The sequence below is a fragment of the Stenella coeruleoalba genome (genome assembly GCF_951394435.1).
Source record: "Stenella coeruleoalba genome assembly, chromosome: 4".
Classification (NCBI taxonomy): Eukaryota; Metazoa; Chordata; class Mammalia; order Artiodactyla; family Delphinidae; genus Stenella; species Stenella coeruleoalba.
In genome coordinates, this window is record NC_137149.1 from 85,695,441 (window position 1) to 85,711,221 (window position 15,781).

The 15,781-nt window shown below is 37.1% G+C and overlaps 1 protein-coding gene across 6 annotated transcripts in view; it reads left to right on the forward strand.

Moving 5' to 3' along the window:
* The first annotated feature begins 586 nt into the window (after positions 1–586).
* LOC307185766 (YTH domain-containing protein 1) overlaps positions 587–15,781 on the forward strand; it is a 35,053-nt gene continuing 19,858 nt past the window's right edge. For all 6 annotated transcript variants that reach the window (XM_079920266.1, XM_079920267.1, XM_079920268.1 and 3 more), the window contains exons 1-4: positions 587–973; positions 10,781–10,882; positions 11,250–11,578; positions 11,698–12,130. In XM_079920266.1, the coding sequence (XP_079776392.1) occupies positions 946–973; positions 10,781–10,882; positions 11,250–11,578; positions 11,698–12,130 (892 nt within the window). In that variant the 5' untranslated portion in view covers positions 587–945. The remainder of the gene's footprint in view (positions 974–10,780; positions 10,883–11,249; positions 11,579–11,697; positions 12,131–15,781) is intronic.

The window sequence follows — 15,781 nt, forward strand, 5'->3', positions numbered from 1 at the left end:
AATAGTCTGTTTAAATCAACTGTGTACCCCAGGACCTCGATAAATGTTTCAATCAAATTTATGTGAATTACAAAGCTATTTTAAAATACAATATAATTCTCTTCCCCAGTTAAAAACGAAACTAGTAGGCTTTTGTGACAAGTGAGCTGGTTGTGTCCTGTGCTGCCTTTGGGTAAGCCTGTAGCACCAAACAAGAAAGTACATCCGGTACCTAGAGTAGAAAGTGGTGGCTGCAAAGGGACTGGCCCAGACTTGTCCTAAATAAGTCTCCAATTTCCAGAACTGAATCAGGTGTCCCGCGGAGCGACAGAAAGCATCTTTGCTTTGAGGCTGGAAGCTCCGTTAATAGGCGCTTCAGGTGAGAAACCTGAGCCACCTGGGAATACCCAGCGCAGCTGGCTCCCCGTAAACTTGGGAGACTTTTATCGCTAGAAATAGAACTCATTCCAGGGACTTCCGGGCTGCGGGGGGCGGGGCAACGTGCTGACGTTACGTCACGTTCTTGCCTGACCTGCCACCCCGCCCTCTCCGCACTGTGACGTTCCCAGGGAGGAACGAAGCGTAAACAGCGCAGGGCATTTTGGGAGGGGGATTGTTTCACGCAGGAAGCAGGCTCCATTTTAGCGCCGCCCGCTGTCGCCATCTGTTTCCCTTCCCTCCCCGTTACCGCCTCCCGTTCCTAAGCCCCAACGGGAAGGCTGGGCCTGGGGTGGGGGAGGCAGGAGTGAAAGGAGGAAAGGGGAAAAGGGAGAAAGGGAAGAAGTGGGGAGAAAGGGTGGGTCGGGAAGGGTGAGTGGTAGAGGCTAACGTGCGAAGCGCGCAAGCCCAGCGGACGGACTGACGGACGCGCCTGTGGTTCTGCTGCCGCGGCTGCGGCGCCCGCGCGAGTCGCGTCGAAGCGGCGGTGGCGGCTGCGGCGGCAGCAGCGGAAACAAGAGGGGAGCAATGGCGGCCGACAGCCGAGAGGAGAAAGGTTAGTGCGGAGAAAGGTGATGGGCGGAGGTGGGGCTCGGGAGTGGGTCGACGGAGCCGTGGTCGTCGTTGTGGGTAGGGGAGGTTAGCTTCCTCCGCGCGGAGCCGGTCTCTCCATCGAGACGCTTGGACTCATTGGAAAAGACAAGGCCTGCCCTTTCGTCCTCGGTCTCCACATAACCTAACACTTCATCTAGCCTTGGATTTTTCTTTAATCCTAATTCCCTTCTTCACTTAACGTTTATGTGTCCTGGGCGCGGCAGAGAGAAGGCCTGTTCTGAGTTGCAGGCCCTTAGGTTTATTTCCTGGTAGTGGTATGCGGATGTAATGCGTATCTTCAAAACAGCCTTTTCTGTTAGGCTGAATTTCGAAAACCCTTAATACCCTTAAAGCTGGTAATCTACTAAGTAAGCATATTTAAGAAGTGATATAGGTAGATAATTTCGCGAAATGTCTACGAGTAACTTATGGCTGTTCTGTTAAATAGGCAGAGTGGCAAGAATGGCCTGTTTGGTTCCTCAGATACTTATTTTGGAAAACGTGATGTTTGAAAAGATGATTATGTGATTTAGGCCAGGCAGGAAAAATCCTGGCCACTATTGTGATAGACACACGTTGTGCGTAGTTCCTAGAGGGTACAACCAGGAACAAATGGATACAGTTTGTAGAGAGTCGGAGGGCTACAGTTACTTTAAATATGGGAAGAACTGATGTTGCCAGAATGAAATGTCATGTCTTTTTAAATACCGACCTTCCAAGCCCTGGAAATGTTAATGTAGATCCTGAATCAGTACAAGTCTGGAGAGTGGTCTAGATTGGATGGTACGTTAAGGTTTTTTACAACCCTAAGATTACCATGATAGATTTGGCAAGGTTATGGTTGATAAAAATCTGGCCAGCTGCTGTCCTGTATTTTACGGATCTACTCTTTTGTGTGGCTAATTGATTTGGGGGAGGGAGGATTTGTTAAGTGGGCTGTAGAGTCAAGTTCCATTAGACTTGTGACCTCTCATTTTTCTCCTTGAAAGAGTTTTCATGAATCAGTGAACTGCTCAATAATAGGGACAGGCTTGGGCAACGGAGTGGGTGGGAATATGTTTAAGATATGGCTCCTATCTCAAAGCAACTCGGTGATTAGGTTTTAGTAGTTCAATTTTCCTTCCTTAAACGAATCCTAAAAAGCCTCTCCCTTCCTTTTGAGAAGTCCAGAAGGAATGTGATCATAGGATTACATGGTGTTAGTGAATAAAAGAAACTGCTTTTAATTAGTAGTAAAGTAGTATTAAGTAGATGATTTTAATCAGGAAGAATTAATTCAGTCAACATTTGATTGTTTCAGAGTGTAATCTGTGATCTGTGTGTATGGGAGTGGGTGGTGGTTGTGGTGGGTGAGATGAACTAGATAAAAAATGAGTAAAAGCTCAGTACTTCTCAAGAGTTCAGTGTCTGTTAAGGTGAACATAGTTGTAAGTCATTTATGGAGTAGACACAATATTGTACACGGAGGAAAAAAGTAGGTGATGTTTTATAAATTTTGTTTCAGAAACGGATTTAGTGATGAAAACGTCTAAATGCATAAACTTTGTAACTATTATTGGGAAGTAGTAATGCCACCTATTAGCAATACTCAGGATAAATTGTCCAGCTTCTGAAAGGCCTCCCATTTGTGTAGTTTTTAAAAAATTAATTTTCATAATTCAGCTTCATTTCAGAATTTATGATGTAAGTACTTATAGTTTAAGATTGTCTCTAGTTTACTGGGAAAGCTAGCAGATACATACCTACTGGAATTGCTTATTTAATTTTGGAATGAGCAGATTTCTAGAATAACCCACTTTGCATGTATGGAAACTGAGGCCTAGGGTGTCTCACTTTCTTGATCTTTGTCAAACAGCTAGAATAATAGCCAGAATTAGAATTAATGCTTGACTCTTTCTTTTCATGTTGAACAGGGAAAAATGGGAAGCTAAGTACTTATTGTCATCAGTAGGATGACAATGAAACACTAGGAAATTGTAAAGGTAAACCCTGTCACAAATCTTAGACATGTCACAAACCTTAAGTCCTTTCTTGAAAGATTCCGTAAGTGGTGTAAGATCTTGATAAGAAATGAGTTTAAGTTGCAGAAATTTGCTATAAATCACAGAGCAGTTACAACACTTCAGTTATAAAGTCCTTGGATTATTGGGCTTTGCACATTAGCTGTGTAATAAGCAGACATTACCTTCTATAAATGCTTCTGTAATACCCATACCTAGAAAGTGAAGCCTATAACTGGAGAATTTGCCAGCTTCCTGATTCCTGTGGTGATTGTCCAAAAAGTAGATGTGGAAGATGTTGGAATGTTGGTGGTATTAACTAGTGTTAATTGCCATTTTTCTATGTTTTCCATTATAAACACCTGGTTTATATTTTATTTCTTAAGCTCTTAAAAATTTCTCTCTGAAGAACAGTTATACAAGTTTAATGTATCTAAAATGTGGATAATGAGGTACCACTTTTGAAAGTAACATGTTTTCTGCATTACCAGACTGGAAGCTCCATGAAGGCCAGGAGTATGTCTTGTTTACCAGGTTCCTGGTGTACAGTAATTATGTCTCAGTGCCTCGAATAAATGATTTAGAAGATTGTAAATCATTAGCTCAAGGTTGGACTTCATTAATGACTGACTAGTTATGACTAGTTATGTGATATTTGCTATTGATGTCCAAAGTTAAGAGTTTCCCAGTTTAAATTATATACGTACACACACTCATGCAGGCAAATAAATATAAATATGTATGCATGGTTATATATACACACATATATGTGTATACACACTGTAGCCCTCACTATAGTAAGTCCTTAGGGTTAGATTGACTTGGTCCACTTTAGTTAGGGCTTTGTAAAGCATAGAGTATGTATTTGATATTCCGATATATTTGTTTTACCCATAATAGAAGTAGGAGAAAAAAATTACAAATGCCCTCCTTAGACTTCAATTGTATGCGTTTTGGAAGACAGGAAATTTGGATGGTATAGGAAATCCAAGTCTCTACACTTCTTGAAGAATGACGGTTTTGAGTGACAAAAAAGTAACTGAGAGACTGGTCTAATGTACAATACAACAGAAGGGGAGGCTCCAGGAAATCTTGCTACGTTGCCAAACCCGACTAAAACTACATTAAGTGAATTAAAATAAAAACTGTAATGTATTATGGTGCCCTGTATTGGAAAACAAAATAAGTAGTATATTTAAGTACCCAGTTTTTTGTTTTTTTTTTTTTTCTTTAAATATTTCAGGTCTTAGTCTGATGCTGGATCCTGAAATAAATAGTACTTTGTATCTCCTAACCCAGAAGCTTCCTGGGTCAAAAAAATGAACTGCGTCTCAGATAAAGGTTAATTTTCTACACTGATATCCCTGGAGTTAAGGTTTGTGGCCTTCGTGGGCCAGGAATTTCAAGGTTGAGGTGTGATTCTGGTAGAGTGGAAACAGCATTAAATTTGGATTCAGAACTGAGATTTAAGTCACAGTACTTTAATTCTTTGGGCTTCATTTGGGATATTTTTTGTTTCCTTGTTTTGCTTCCTATACCCATGGATCTGTACCTCTTTCCCAAAACTCAGTTTGTTAATAATATCGATAGTTTGTGATAACTAAGATTATGCTTGCTTAACAAGTGATGATAATGAAGTCCGTATAAAAACATCATATATTGTGAATGCAAAACGTTCACAGATTATTGCATTTCCATAGAGGAATCAAGCTAGCAGTAGCCTGCTTTGTTTTGTTTTTAATTGAGGCAGCATTTAAAAGACAATTTCAAATAAAAATCTGAATTTGGGAATCCTCTCGAAAATTTGTAAGATCCGACATAGCACTTGTATTCGGTCAAGGCAGTTAATCCACTTGAGTTGAATAGGCTTGTCCCCTTTAGCATTCCTACTCTTCCACAAAGTATCATATATACTAAAACTGAAGTTTGGTGTCCCTGTGCCTCAGTGTCTTGAACCTTAAATTTTCTTGCAGTTATTTAACATCAGTGTTGTTCAGGAGTTGTGGGTTTATATGCATTCTAGGGTCAGGCAGATAAAGTACTTACTTAGTACTGTAGGTAATGGTGAGTGTTAGGTTATAGACAGTAAAGGAGTAAGCATGGTATATGTTCAGGCAATATTAGTAAATACACTGATGTATGGGGCATAAACCCAGATTGTCTCATGCAAAACTATGACATAAGTTACCTTCTCTGTGTCTTAACATAAGACTATCAGGACTGCTCCATCTGGTTTTTTTCAGATGGGAGTCTGGGCCCCTAGTGATCAAATAGTCTTTTTTTTTAAATGTAGGGTCTGGATTTTTATATTAAATCCTTGGCACTTTCAAAAACAAAGCATCCAAGAGCTAGATTCATCCTACAGGCTGTTAGTGTATAACTTTGAATGGATTTGAACTTTAGCTGTAAATGGTAATACTGTTTATTTGTGTTTCATTTGAGTTAATTTGTTGCACTGACATATTGTGGAAAAATTCATTTTGTTGTGGCATCTAAAACACAATTTTCAGGGTTTTAAAAGGATTTTTTTAAAAAGACTGTATAGTTCTTTATATAGACTTCTCAAAAAAAATGAAGTGCTTTAACTGTAGAAATACTGCATTTGAGTTATTTTTTATATAGAATTCTTAACCTGGCATTTGCTAGCCTTTGTTCATTTTATTGCTAATATTCTTAAGGTGCTGGTGTCAAACTACTGTGAAGAAATTGTATATGTACATATCACTATACAGAATAATAATGCTAAATTTCAGGATAAAGTGAGTGATTTAAAACATTAAAGTAGTTTAAAGAGAGTCACCCTAGAGAACCGGTGGATGTTACTTTATCTCTTAAAGACATAGTTATTTCTTTCTAAAAAGGATATGCCAGTGATAGATAGTCTTTAATAGTAGTAGCTTCTGAGACTACTAAAATAATCTTTCTTTATAACTAATTCATTTTAAATTGAAAACATGAATTAAAATATATACAAACTCCTTTCTCTAGCCAATGAATGAAGTGGTCAGAGGAAGCAGCTTGTTAGCTTTATAACCCAATACTATGAACTCTCTCACCTTTTTAAACCAGATTTTGGTTTTTAAGAGTACTCCTTATATTTATAATTAAAACCCCTAAGTTTAAGCAAAACTAAGCAGGTGGTGGTAGTTTTGAAAACATCTATCAAGTATTTAACATTTCAACCAACAATAGGTGGAGTCCATAGCTCCTCTCTTTGAACCTGAGTAGACTTTTGTGATTGTCTCTGAATAAAATACTGTGGCACTGTTGCTGAGCTTCTGCCTAAACCACCATGAAAGCTCTAAACCACCATGAAAGAGGTCGGCCTACGCTGAAGCTGTCATGGGGGAGAGTGACCATAGAAAGGAGTGCCCTAGGAACCCCAGCTGTTCTGAGACTTCCCAGCCAAGGTATGTGAATAAGCAAGCCTTCAGATGATTCTAGCTAACCTTTAACTGCAGCCACGTGAGAGACCCTAGTTGAGCCTCAGAACCATAAGCAATAATAGTAAATAACTGTATTGTTTTAAGTCACCAAGTTTTTGGGGTAGCATGTTAAACTTACAGCAGTAGATAGTAGGAACATTTATGCATTTGTCTTATTGAGAAAAGAGGATTTTATTTTATGTGCTGGACCAGATTTTGTGTATCATGTACCCTAGTCATTAACAAAAGGTTCAGAAGCATCAAATAACTGCCCTGTCCACCCCCTTCCCTTCCCCAAACACTGATCTTTTTATTCTAAATGCCTCTTTTCAGAGGTGAAGAAACTGGAGCTGAGACTGGGACTTTCCTAAAGATACCTAGCTCTTAAATGATGACCTGGATTTTCTTGCTTCCAAATACAAATCTCTTGCTCCTATGTATCATATTTCAGCAAATATATAAGCGATTTCAGTGGTGGAGAGAAGTAAATTAAAATGTGATCTTTTATTATCGGGGTCAGATAGAAAATAATATTTTAGGCTTTGTGGGCCACATAAGGTCTTCGTCATATATTCTTTCCTTTTTTTTAAGACACAACCTTAAAAATGAAGAAACCATTTATATCTTGCCAGTCAAAAATAGGCCATGGGCTGAATTTGTCCTGCAGGTCTTATTAGTTGGCTGATACTGTGATAAAACCACAGTTAGGTTTTTTTTTTTTCCCACAGTTAGGTTTTTGATGTCATAGACTATAATATGGATAAAAATTTGTAGACCATCAAGTGAGGATGTTATGGTTGATCTTAAAGTAAATTTAAGGTGCTATAATGTTGGTAATATGGAGCTTTCTGGTGCACTAATTTGGAATTGATCTACTAGTGCACATGACCTTTCAGTGATACTTTGTAGTTTTGTTTTCTTATATTTTGTTTGAAGATGCTTATTTTATAATAGCCAGGACATGGAAGCAACCTAAGTGTCCATCGACAGATGAATGGATAAAGAAGATGTGGCACATATATACAATGGAATATTACTCAGCCATAAAAAGAAACAAAACTGAGTTATTTGTAGTGAGGTGGATGGACCTAAAGTCTATCATACAGAGTGAAGTAAGTCAGAAAGAGAAAAATAAATACTGTATGCTAACACATATATATATATGGAATCTAAAGAAAAAAAAGGGTTCTGATGAACCTAGGGGCAAGACAGGAATAAAGACGCAGACATAGAGATGGACTTGAGGATACAGGGAGGGGAAAGGGGTAAGCTGAGACAAAGTGAGAGAGTTGACATATATACATTGACATTGACATATATACACTACCAAATGTAAAATAGATAGCTGGGGGGAAGCAGCCGCATAGCACAGGGAGATCAGCTCCTGCTTTGTGACCACCTAGAGGGGTGGGATAGGGAGTGTGGGAGGGAGACGCAAGAGGGAAGAGATATGGGGATAGATGTATATATATAGCTTATTCACTTTGTTATACAGTAGCAACTAACACAAAATGTAAAGCAATTATACCTCAATAAAGATGTTAAAAAAAAAAAGATGATTTTAATGTCCCCCATCTGATTTAACCGTAAATTTAGAAAGCCTGAACTCTAGACGTGTGAATTTGCTCAACTTGAATTTCTGAGCTTCTGTTTCTTTATCTGCAGAGTATTGGATCTAAAACATACCTTGTGTGTGTCATGTATGATATGTGTGAAAGTGATAAAATGTTAGAAAAGCAAGTATTGATTAATATTTTAAAATTTTGTAGATGCTTTCTAAAACTGCAACCAATCTTTGAATTTGACTAATAAAATTATTTGTTAAAGCTTTTTAAGACAGTAATACCCTTTTTATAGGGAAACCATGATTTAGGCATGTCTGAAATTTAAATTGATTAATTAACCTGCACAGTTATTTCATTCTGTGTTTAGCATGTCTGGATTTAGCATGTATAAAAGTTCATGTGAATGTTCAGGCTTTTGAAGTGGATATTTCTAATCAAGAACTAGTATTTCATGAAAAGATTTGTGTAGCACTGTATTTACTTAATTGCCTATTTTGCTGTCCTAGTTGTATGTTTTTTCTTTTGCTTCTACAGATATCTTATTTTTCAAGATCTGTTGGACCCACTTTTTACTGACTAGAGAGCTTTGACCTAAGAATAATTGAATATCTGAAAAACTTGGGTTTTAAAAAATCAAATTGTATGTTTTTATTTTTTATTTACAATATAACGTCCAAAAATTGTGTTTGCCACCATTCAGGTCTTCAGGGAATTTCCTCAGTGAAAACATGAACCCAGAGGATGAGAGAAGCCTTTTTGGTTGGCATATCTTGATTTTCAGTACCATTTAAGAAAATAAGTAAATAAAAATGATAACAGTCTGTATAGTATATATTCATTTTAGAAAAATGGTAAAGTACAGAAAAGCATTCTTACCAAAGAAATCAATTACGATGCTATTCCAAGCATAGGTAATTTTCAGTGTTTTTTTTTTTAATTTTTATTGGGGTGTAATTGATTTACAATGTTGTGTTAGTTTCAGGTGTACAGCAGAGTGAATCTGTTATACAAATACATATATCCACTCTTTTTTAGATTCTTTTCCCATATAGGCCATTACAGAGAGTTGAGTAGAGTTCCCTGTGCTATACAGTAGGTCCTTATTAGTTATCTATTTTATATATAGTAGTGTGTATGTGTCAGTGTTATTAAGTAGCAGCAGTGACTCCAAGCACAGAGGAAGATACATTGTTACCTTTTCCATATCCTGTGTAACCTTGCTTTCCTTCTTATTATGCCTACATTATCTGTTTTAGTTCTCTTGAGTCACTGATTTCTGTCCCTCTTGGGGGATATTTGAACTCCATCTAACCTGTTCATAGACCTCAGGTTAATAATCCTTGCTATAATTTTAGTGGGCTTTCCTTTTTGGCTGGAGCTGTGATACAATTGTCCTATCTCATCAGTTTTTATGATTTTATACCTCTCTTTACGTCACCTTAGATTTGGAAGATATTTTTTGATGCCAGGATATTTAGTGTCAAAACATTTACCATTAGCTTTAGTGCCTTATTTGAAAAAAAAAATCAGTTTAAAGTAGTAAATACATAGTTGCATGTATTTCTAAGACTTATTTTATCCAGTTGGACTGGGTTGGGGGTAGGGAAGGTGATGGGGTAATAAAACTGAGTTCTAAATTTTCACAATCATTGACTGTATCAATTACAGTCAAGTTTCCTTGTCTGAACAAGTTATACTTTTATAGTCCATGCCAGCAGCCTCAAATGTTTTTGATTGTGTACCCCGTCAGTAATTTTCTTCTTTTAACTTACTTGGACATTATTTCAGACAAACAGGATAGCTGTAAGGATAGTACAAAGAATGCTTTTGCTTTTCAGCCACGTTCCACAAATGTTAACATTTTTACCACATTTGTCTTTCTGACTCATTCTTTCTCCCTCTTTTGTCAGTTGTAGACATGATGCTTTTTTGCCCCTAAATAGTTACGTATGTATTTCCTAAAAAGTAGAATTCTCTTTTACTTAACTGCAGTACTATCAAAATCAGGAAATTGACATTGATACTTGTAATCTACAGATCTTGTTTAGATTTCACTAGTTTTTCAGTTGTCTCAGATAATGTGCTGTGTCAGTTATTGTATCTTTTAGTCTCCTTTAATCTGAAGTATTTCCTTAGTGTTTGTATTTCATGAATGAACTGTGACATTTTTGGATGCCTCTAAATTTAGGTTGGTTTGATGTTTGTTTACTCATGTATAGGTTTAGGTTTTGCATAGGAATATCACAGAATTTTTCTATTCATAGTGCATCATTCCAGGGGTTCCATGTTGTTGATTTGACCCACTGCTAGTGATGTTAATCTTGATTGCTTGGTTAAGCTGGAGTGTGCCAGATTTCTCGACTGTACAATGGTAATAAGTATTCTGCCCGGAGTACACAATCTTTGATAAATGTATGTTTATTTAAATATTATACACATGTATTTTTATTATTGTGCACATTTTAAAGCAGGTACAAACATTAGACATTAAAGGATGAGCTACAAATACAGAAGGTCTCACTTTTTCTTTTTGTACCCCAGTATATCCTTTCATACCTTATGGATTATATATACTCCTGACTTTGTAGACCAGAGCTGTGCATCATATCCTTTACTTTATATCGTTTTATAGGAATTATTCTTGTGTCTTGATCCTGAAATAAAAGCTCCTTGAAGGTTATGTTCTCATACTTCCGTAACCTCAACACAGTAAGTACTCAGAAATAAATGCTTAATGTTAATGATTTTTCCCTGTTACTTTTTAATCTTTTGCTTCCAGATGGAGAACTTAATGTTCTAGATGATATTTTGACTGAAGTACCAGAACAGGACGATGAACTCTATAATCCAGAGAGTGAACAAGATAAAAATGAGAAAAAGGGTATGTAAGATTTCTATTTTTGTTAAAATAGCAAAGTAGAGATCAGTTTCTTAAGAAAGAGTCTTTGCTTTTGTACTTATTCCTTGAGGCACTTACCACCAAAAGCACAATCATGAGAAGCAGTGGTACCCAATTCCATGTGAATGAGAGTAATATGTTTTTTTCCAAACGCGTGAAATGTCTCATGTATTTATTCCAGTGTTTGAAAGCTGTGTTTTCTTTATGATTAACTTTGGAGTAAAGGTATTTCAGAAAACATTTTAAAGAAGTGAGGCTTTTATTCTCTTATATATTTACCTGTTAAACTTTGGTGAAATAAGTCTAATACCCAAATTCTTATATATATTTTTTTCATTGTATTTTTAAGGTTCAAAAAGAAAAAGTGACCGAATGGAATCTACTGACACAAAGCGACAAAAGCCTTCTGTTCATTCAAGACAATTGATTTCTAAGCCACTGAGCTCATCAGTTAGCAATAACAAAAGAATGGTTAGTACAAAAGGAAAGTCAGTCACAGAGTATAAAAATGAGGAATATCAAAGATCTGAAAGAAACAAACGTCTAGAAGCTGATCGGAAGATTCGTTTGTCAAGCAGTGCCTCCAGAGAATCTTATAAGAGTCAATCTGAGAAAACATGTCTGCGGAAAAGGGATCCTGAAAGGAGGGTCAAATCCCCTACACCAGATGGTTCTGAGGTAGTAAATATTATTGCAGATATAATACAGAAAGCAGTTCTTTTTGAGGCTAGAACTATTTATTCACTCTGACCTTGTCTGTTATATGACTGCTGATTCCCTTTTTCTTTAAACATCAGAGAATTGGGCTTGAAGTGGATAGACGTGCAAGCAGATCCAGCCAGTCTTCCAAGGAGGAAGTGAACTCTGAAGAATATGGCTCTGACCATGAGACTGGCAGCAGTGGTTCTTCTGATGAGCAAGGCAACAACACTGAGAATGAGGAGGAAGGGGTGGAAGATGTGGAGGAAGATGAAGAAGTAGAAGAAGATGCAGAGGAAGATGAAGAGGTGGATGATGATGGAGAGGAGGAAGAGGAGGAAGAAGAAGAGGAAGAGGAGGAGGAGGAGGAAGAGGAGGAGGAGGAAGAAGAAGAATATGAACAGGATGAGAGAGACCAGAAGGAAGAGGGAAATGATTATGACACCCGGAGTGAGGCTAGCGACTCCGATTCTGAATCTGTTTCCTTCACGGATGGGTCTGTCAGATCTGGTTCAGGAACAGATGGATCAGGTACTAATTTTTATATGTAAAGATTTGTCTTTTTTTTTTTTAATTGTTTTTTTTCTTGAACATGTTTAAATTGAATTATAAAATTTTTGAGGCAATGGGGGGGGATGTTAGTAAGACTGTCCTGTGATTTTTTTTTTTAATAGTGTGCTTTTGAGTATTATAAATGCACTTGAATAAGATTTACATATCTTAGTAAAGGCATTTCCCAGCTACAAATTGATTGTATTATAAATACACTAGTCTGATTGTTTCTCTATAAGGAAATGTATTTGAGGTTTTAATGTTATAAATTCTTAGATTTCCATACTAGTCAACAACAGCTTATTTAAACACTGATGTACTTGAAGTATATTCATATGGAACCTGTCTGCTAGGTATTAAAATATTTTCATGTTAAATGCCTCTAGATTTCCATCATGTGGCAACAGAAACCAAAATAACTTTCTTTTTCTCTTGGGAGCACAAACTTTTCTTTCATTTTTGTACCTGTGGGTTGACTGACGGGCAGGGTCTCCAGAGGGCTGGGTGTAAAGGTACCAGATGGAAAATAAGAGTATAAAATTATTGTGGAGAGACTGGGTAAGAGGCATCTTGGGTCATTCCTTCAATGCTACATGCCCTGCCACTTTATCTGACCCATGAGACTTGAATATGAGAATGGTAGGTAGTTGCAGTCATTAGACTGAGGGAGCCCTCTTTTGGGGGGAAGTTCAGAGGGTAGAGCAACGAGAGGCCAGGGTACTTCGAGACCGCTGGTCACTCTGTGATGATTATACTCATGGCTGTCTTATGTAAAGATGCAGCCAGATCTCCTACATAGGCCAAATGTACTGAATATTGGAATACAAGAAAAATTCTATTCTTTTGATATATATGATAGTTAAATGTCATTATTATAGAATTTTATCATTTTAGTGTAGTACATTGTTAGTAAACCATATTTTTGATATAGTGTAAATGATAAGAGCAAATGACCAGGTATTTTCTAATTGGCAGCTGAAGTGCTTCTAGCCTCTTGCTCACTAGAGTTCTAGGTTTGGGAGTTTAGATAGGTTTTGACAGGGGGCTAAAGAGTTAAACTGAATAGATGAGTAGGGTTTGATATAAAAAAAAAACTTGTGGAATCTTTAATTCTACTATCCCATCATACTTTTTGCAAACTGATGGGATATACGTTTTGTAATTTATGATAATGGATAGAGAACAAAAATTGCATTGGCAATATGAATGAATGTTCATTTATTGTGGAGAATGTGTCAAACCTGTAAAAGTAGGGAACATTTTATTATAGGAATCTTCTTTTTGGTGTCCCTGTTAAGAACGATATTTCTTAGACTTGAACGTTTATCCTGTTTAAGTCAAACGAGGGAGACATATAAATACGTAGGGCCTGAAATAATGTATATTTTTAATAAATTCCTAGATGCTGATACTTAACAAGATACTTATTCATACTTTATGTTTTTTGTGGATTAGACATTTCAGATTGAATGGTAGCCAATAGTTTTATAAAACCTGGATATTAAAACTGTTAAGAGACTTACTGTTATAAAAGAGATACCTGCCTGGAACTCTTACTTTCCATATTAAAGGAAAATTTGTGGCTTTTCTTTGGAAGAGCTCTTATGTGGAACATTTTTTAAAGACTGTATTTAGTATGCAGGACATTATTATTTTTATTTTGGAGTGGTTTCTCTTTATAATAATGTGTGAGAGAAAAACGGGGTGGATCTGGAACTCCACCAGAGGTAAAAAATGTTTTTAAAGATTTTTAAATACAAGGGATCACAGTTTAGTTTTTGTGTCTTGAATTTTCTAGATTCCAGTTTATTTTACCTTATTTTTTCTCAAAATTTCAGTAATTTCCTTATAAAAGTGACATACTTGGTGGTTGTTAAAGGTTTATTTGTTAGATGACTTTCTTTTTTTTTTTGCGGTATGCGGGCCTCTCACTATTGTGGCCTCTCCTGTTGCGGAGCGCAGGCTCCGGACGTGCAGGCTTAGCGGCCATGGCTTATGGGCCCAGCCGCTCCGTGCCATGTGGGATCTTCCCGGACCAGGGCACGAACCTGTTCCCTGCATTGGCAGGCGGACTCTCAACCACTGCGCCACCAGGGAAGCCCTCAATTGTTTTTTTGACCTGAGAATAATAATCGGGAGAGGAGATCATAAACTTAAGAGCAGTGAAGGTTATTTATACAAAAAAGATAATAAATTCTTGGAGATTTTTCATGGTAATGCTATATTTAACATTACATAAAAATTGTTGGGCGAGATCTTACTTCTGCTTCTATTATATTTCCTGCATCTTTTTTTAAAAAAATAAATTTATTTATTTATTTTTGGCTGTGTTGGGTCTTCATTGCTGTGCGCGGGCTTTCTCTAGTTGCTGCGAGCAGGGACTGCTCTTCATTGCAGTGCATGGGCTTCTCGTTGTGGTGGCTTCTCCTTTTGTGGGGCACGGGCTCTAGGCAAGTGAGCTCGGTGGTGCATGGGTTCTAGAGCGCAGCCTCAGTGGTTGTGGCGCATGGGCTTAGTTGCTCTGCGGCATGTGGGATCTTCCCGGACCAGGGCTTGAACCCGTGTCCCCTGCACTGGCAGGTGGATTATTAACCACTCCACCACCAGGGAAGTCCCTGCATCATCTTGGTGAGAGATTCTTTTAGTACTTAGAACCGTAAAGTATTATTTTTAAACAGCAGCAAGAGATATATTACCTTTGTCATCAATTTATAATGCTTAGATCCCTAACTATTCAAAGAGGAAAAGAATAAAAGAAACATGCTAGAATTTTTGAAAGAAATAATTAAAAAAAATTTTTTTAAAGTTATTTTTCTAATCTCTTTCATGTACATGTCATACTCATTGATTCAGTGAATTCAGTTCCTTCTGTGTGCCAAACACTATATAAGAATGTGTAGTCAGTGAACAAAACAGACATAGATGAGAAAGAGATTTGGGATATGACAAAAACTCCTGTTATCTGTTTGGACGAGATTCTCAGTCATTTTATACTAAAAGGCTTCAGTCTATTCTCTTGAAGTCTTATAGTTTACCCTGAGGGAGAGGATTTTAAAACTTAAAGGTCAGGTATCATTCAAGGCCAACAAACCTGTAAATAAATGCTTTTCTCTATAGCTAGTTATATAAATTTCATTATGTTCCCAAGTTGCTAGCTTTAAATGGGCCTGGCTTTGAAGTTGTGCCAATATGTACTGCTTTGCCTTTCCTTTTTGCCTTAAGTTAGGAAAATCAGCATCATTTACAAGCTTCTTGTTAACATCTATTTGCAGAAGGAATTAGTAGTAAATTACAAAGGGAAAAATGCTTAAACTAAAAGCATTTTTTAAAACTCCTTGGAGTTTTCCATCTTAAAACTAGTTTAAACCTAGAATCCCCTTTCAAGAATAGAAGTAAAATATCTTTTCTATTCTCTTGCTCATGGCTTGTACTTTCAAGTTAGAAACTAGGTTCTGCCACTCAGGAACTGTGGGACCCTAGCCAAATTGCCTAACCACACCGCTAAGTTGAGGTTTCCTTTTCTGTAAATGAGAATAATGGGTATTATGTATCTCATGAGTTTGTTATGAGGATTAAGGGAAATAATTTATTTAAAGCTTTTAAAATAGGAGTTTGTATGAAAGATCATTG